The sequence below is a fragment of the Salvia hispanica genome, chromosome 1 (genome assembly GCF_023119035.1).
Source record: "Salvia hispanica cultivar TCC Black 2014 chromosome 1, UniMelb_Shisp_WGS_1.0, whole genome shotgun sequence".
Lineage (NCBI taxonomy): Eukaryota > Viridiplantae > Streptophyta > Magnoliopsida > Lamiales > Lamiaceae > Salvia > Salvia hispanica.
Genome location: NC_062965.1, coordinates 36,857,991 through 36,864,035, shown reverse-complemented (window position 1 = coordinate 36,864,035; position 6,045 = coordinate 36,857,991). Strand labels below are relative to the sequence as shown.

The window sequence follows — 6,045 nt, the reverse complement described above, 5'->3', positions numbered from 1 at the left end:
GGTTTATTCCTTTCAGTTGCTTGATCACCACTTGATTATGTATGATTAATTAGATTAATCGGGAGATGAAATAATTAATCTGGAAATAAGAAGAATTCGCACCTTAATTCAATAGAACTCGAGAGAGCTGAGGTTTTGAGTGTGGTCTTTGATCTTTCTTGCTTTTGAAAGTTAGAGGTTAAGGGTTACAAGGGGACTTCAATCCTAGCACCCAATGTTTCTCACATCGGGAGAGGGTTTAATCTATGATTTTGATCGACTTGATAACTCTAGGGACACAAGAGGTAAGGCAAATAGATTTGATAAGAGTTTGTAATTGTGCATCGGATCCTTGAGTTCAACATTTTCTCCATATTATCTTTTCACATCTTGTTTACTTGCTTATTATATGATTTTATTAGTTGATAAAACAAACCAAAACCTTTTTGATTGTCTAGATAATAGTCAATATTTGTTCGTGGTACTTAAGTTGGTATAAATTTGTCTCTGTGGGATACGATACTCTTGCTTACTAATTGCTGCACTACCCCGTACACTTGCGAGCTTTGTTAATATAAGTTGAGTCATGAACACACACGCACACAATGCACACACGCATATAGCGTGCACATAATACAGATTGCACACTCACTTACACTATATACGGACACTGCACACTCACATACAAGCATCAAACTGCAATGTATGTATTGTGTGTGTGTGTGTGATATGTATTATGTGTAGTGTGTGTATTAGGACTGTATGCAATGTGATATGTATGTGTCCACGTTATCTTCAAATTCAATTCCATATTAATTACTTCGTTATACCAAACATGGGATTTGTGATATTTGATTTCAATTCCTTCCAATTCAATTCAATTAATATATTGAGAGTTAGTCTAAGATTGAAAACCCTAATTTTCGAAATTCTTAGTGTGTGTGAGAGTTCAAAACCACATTATTGGAACATGCGTGAATTTTGTGCATTCTATATTTTATGTCTTCTTGGCTTGTCCCCTTCTACATTGAGTTGTATTTTAGGCCAGATCAGGGATTTATGGAGGATTGGACTTGAGCCGTAATTTAGCTTACCAATTAAATTAAAAATTAGTTTAATTTAAGCTCAAGCTTAAATATTATTATCATCCACTAAAATACACAATACTGACTTCCAGTCCAAACCAAAATTATGAGTAATTTGGGACTTCTTCTTTAATTATACTCCCTCCGTCCCATAGTAGATGTCACACTTTCTTTTTTAGTTTGTCTCACAAAAGATGTCACATTTCCTCTTTTGGAAAAAGTTTCCTCTCACATCAATTATAAAATTATATTTTCTCTCACTACTTAACACACAAAATAACATATTCTAAAATCTTGTGCCATCTCCCAAGTGTGACATCTACTACGGAGGGAGTATCATTTTTTGTGTTGAAGATAGAAATATCCATTAATTAATATTTGATGTCTGCTACCTACTTATATTAATTAATTTCTTTTTCCAAGAGTTGTCTTGTTTAGACATTCTTATTTATTATGCATGGATTAAATTTCATACTAGCTAGGTTCTGAATAATAAAACCTCTTCTAAACACCTCTTGGGAAATTATCAAACTGTACTGTCCCGGCACACGTGACACTGTAGTAAAACTATTACCACCAGGATTCTTGAGTATTTGATAAGTCAAAGTAGTTCTCAAATATTTTGTATGCTCAATGTTATATCAACAATTGTTAAGAAATGATAAATCAACTAGGATCTTGTCTTTCAGTAAATAGCACGAAAGACTTATCTCACTATTAGATCCATTTAGTGCTATACCCTGACGTCATCATTTCCTAAGGTAAGGAAATATTTGGACTGACGTCGCGACCTTTCACTATAGACGGTCAATGTCTATCTAGGTTCTGAAACAATTTCCTTCGTTAAGAACCGACAAGTTATCTACCGTGAAAGCCACTCACAATTGTCTACTATGCAGAAGCTTTAGAATCATTTTGTCTATCCTATTTATTTGAATATAAAACATAATTCACAAATACATAAGCAAACAGATTGTAACAAAATATTCATTCATAAATATGGTAAAAAATGAGTAAAGAGTTTATTGCATATGCACACATTCGAAAGATGCTTTTTGCAGTATACTAAACTCTAACAATCTAACATCAAGGAAAGCGCCGTTGAACACTTGTAGGGGAACTATACAACTAACATAAGCTGAACACATCTCAAAGTCTCTTCTCGTTAGTCTATTGAATAGTTTTATCCTAACTATCTTAACTATGTCTGCTCCTTATCTGAGTTTAAGAGACTAGAATTAAGGCCACTATCCCAGTATTTTAAATCCGCGTGCTAAATCATATAGATAAAAACAAGAACAATAGATAAGAATTAACATGATAGAAATATGAATGTTATCGTCCGAATAAATATAGTTCAAACTAATTCTTACTACAAATTAGGAGTAATCAAGAAAATTAGCCACACATGGCTTGATAAAAAAATCTAAATACAAATACCACGGTGCACGAATCTTTTGCAGGATGAGATAAAGACCATCTTCAATCCCCTCTTGTGTGGATCCCAAGGATTCTCCGTCTGGCGATACTGGAGTAAAATAAAATAGAGAAAAAAGATGCAATGGAAGATAGAGTAAAATGGAGAATGGAAGATATGAATTATTAACCCAAAATACCCTTTTTTTTGGATGTGGAGAAAGTTTGGATCAGATAGGATTTAAATTGGTGAAGACTCATGGCGGGGAGAAAGATTGGACTTTAAAAGGCAGGTTTATATTTTAATCCCAAATTTAAACTTTCTACCAGGTACTCCCTCCGTCCCGGCTTAAGCGAGACGTTTCTATTTTGACACAAGAATTTAGGTAGTGGTGTTTAGTGAATTACATTATTAATAGTAAAGTAAGAGAGAAAGTAAAGTAAGAAAGAGAAAGATGCAAAAAAGTTAGAGAGAGGATAAAATAAGACATAGAAAGAGAGAATAAAGTAAGAGACAAGATAAAGTAAGAAAGAAAAGAGAGAATAAAGTAAGAGAGGGGATAAAGTAGGAGAGAGGAGCGAGTTGATTGTTGCCAAAAAAAAGTAAATGTCTCACTTAGGTTGGGACGTACCAAAATAGAAAACGTCTCACTTAGGCTGGGACTGAGGGAGTATATATTTAAATCCCAAATTTTAACTTCATACCTTTATTCACTTTACTTTGAAATACTCCCTGCACTAACAAACTTACAAACAATAAGTCCATAAAAAACAATGTTTTAAAAATCGACCGGACCGGCCGGTTCGACCGGTTCAACCGCGAACCAGTAGGCAGTCCGATCCAGTTCACCCCTAGAAACCGCTAACAAGCTAAACCGTAGCTGACCGGCGAAACCAGCTGGTCAAACCGTGAACCAAAAATCGATTTTTACTTTACATAATAATTTTTTAAAATCTGTTGTTGGCAAGACTTGAACCCATAACCTCTTCTCTATATACCAACACTTTTACCACTCCACCAAATGACCATTTTGAAATAATAAGAACATTAATTATTCTTATACACTAAAAATGAAATTTTTATCCACATAAAATAATAATCATTTTAATTTTATATTTTTTTTAAAAATTGTTAATTATAATATATATTTTAATTATGCTTTAATAATCACTAGATTTTTACAATATACTTATGAGTTTGTAATTACACATAAATTTAATATGTTTTATATGTAAATATAATTTATTAGTATTACTTAATATTAATATTTTTCTTGTACTATATATTTAATATATATACACTAACCATTGATATTAATATTTTTACATAAAATAACTAATTATTCATGTTTAATTACTTAATATAATATTATTTCGTTTAATACACTTTTTTAGTTACAATGAATTATATCTATTTATATATAAAATATTAAATTTTTTATCTACAATAAGTAATGAATCATATATTTAATTTTATTTAACAACAAAAATATTTATGAAACTTAGTCATTTACTACTAAATTTTAATATTTATATTACAACTAAAATATAAGGTTAATATTTTTGATATATTATTGATTATATGTAAATTTAATATATTTTGTATATTGTATACTTAATTATGTGTATTTGCAACAGTAAAACGGTTCAACCAGTGATTGAACCGGTTGGATCGGTTAAATCATGAACCAATAGCTTCGCCGGTTTGCCGACCGATCCGGTTTTTAAAACATTGTTAAAAAGAAATAAAATATGGAGTACATAAAACAAAGAGGGAAAAGTCATGCAAATGTGATTCCCAATCAATTTATAGGGCTCACCATAAGAGCGTAACTCACTAATTCATAGTGACCAACCTAAAGAATTCACTCGTATTTGATTACTTCCTCTCTATATATAATACTATTTGGGTATCTATCTAACCATAATAATTAATTCTTAATAACATTTCAAGTCATTTTCTCTTCTTTATTCAAACATAAGAATCCACTCCTATTTAAAAAACGATGAACCTCTATCCGCGTCGATCAAAAGCTAGAAACCAGAAATGAGCACTAAAAGTAATCGAAAAGAGAGCAAATTCGTGCGATACATGAAAGGGCCCGCCAAAATCCTGGCCCGTGCCCGAGATTTCTACATCCGGAGCATGACCAACTGCGCCGGCCACGCCGCCGTCGGCGTCCCCAACCTCCACTTCCAAAGCCTCCCGAGAAGCTTCAGCGCCAACTCAGATTACAGTTCCAGAGACGACGATTTTCGGGAGCTTACGAGGATCGCTTCCACTCGCGCCAAGGCAAAGGCGGACCTCCTCCGCGGAACCAGCTCGTCGCCAACGGGCGCAGGCCGCGTGCCAGCCGTTGCTCGCAGCCGGACGGTTACCATCGGCAGGATTGACGAAGATAAGCCTTATGAATTTGACAGCCACGGCCCTACGCTGAGGAGCAAAAGTTATGCACCTTCAAGAAGTCGAATGGTGTGAATTTATTAATCCGATTCTTCTACTTCAAATATTGTTTTGCAACTGATCTTTTGTTTTAAACATCATCACTGTGTATCCATTTAATGCTATGTATTGATGAGACATTTTCTATTACAGGGTAGTGTAATCTATAATTGCTTCTTTTTTTACGAACTTAAGTTATGATCTGGATTGTTAGATTTCAAGATTTGATGTCAGCAGATGACAAATAACGCCAACAAAAAATGTCAACACAATGTTATTTAGCTGACAATGATGACATTTCATGCTGATATTTTTTGTTGACGTTATTTGTCATCTGTTGACATCGTATCTTGAAATCTAACGGTACAAATTATAGTTTAAAGTTTGTACAATATATAGAATCTTCATTTGACTATATTCTTCTTCAATTACATGTATAGTTAATTATATATGGCTGTGACAAATTTATCTATTTTTTTTGTAAGGAATGTTTACATGCCGATATATTATGGTAGCAATATTGATTTTTCTTGTAGCTTGGATTCTTCCCTGTTTCATGATTAATGCGCCATATAGTGATTTAATCTTGTTGTGGGGCATAATAACAATAAAAATATTTATCCTATTTGATAAAGTCAGTTGGATTGTATGATGTTAGTGCTAGAAATGGAGCCTTATCCTCTAATGGAATTGCTTTATTTCATTTTACTACTCATTCTTTTCAAACCATTATTTTTAAAGTCGGATCCATTATTCGTTCAAGGGAAACTAGAACTGATGTCAACTATACGGATAAAAGTCAGAATATGAATTTTTATACATGGTCAAAGAAAACATGTACTTCGTATTATTTTGTATTTATATAATCATATGATTCTCGAGAATTTTTATGAATATATTCAGAAACAAAATCTTTCGCTGACATGTGATGATCTTATTAATATGAAATAAAAAAAAAATCGGAGTGTTTTGGAATAGAGGATGACGCTTGTGGTAAGAAACGTTTATATAAAAATAAAACTATTTTGGAATATTTTGGAATAGAGCATGTAATAAGTAGTCAAATAAGGAGGTTTACCTTATTTATTTCGAAGTGCTTTTAATCAAGTAAGGATGTGGTGC

At 32.7% G+C, this 6,045-nt stretch overlaps 1 protein-coding gene across 1 annotated transcript; it reads left to right on the top strand.

The window, feature by feature from the left end:
- The first annotated feature begins 4,437 nt into the window (after positions 1-4,437).
- Positions 4,438-5,108, top strand: LOC125202561. Its single transcript, XM_048100981.1, has one exon. It carries the CDS (start codon positions 4,528-4,530, stop codon positions 4,957-4,959), a length of 432 nt encoding a protein of 143 aa, XP_047956938.1. The 5' UTR covers positions 4,438-4,527; the 3' UTR covers positions 4,960-5,108.
- Positions 5,109-6,045: the final 937 nt, after the last annotated feature.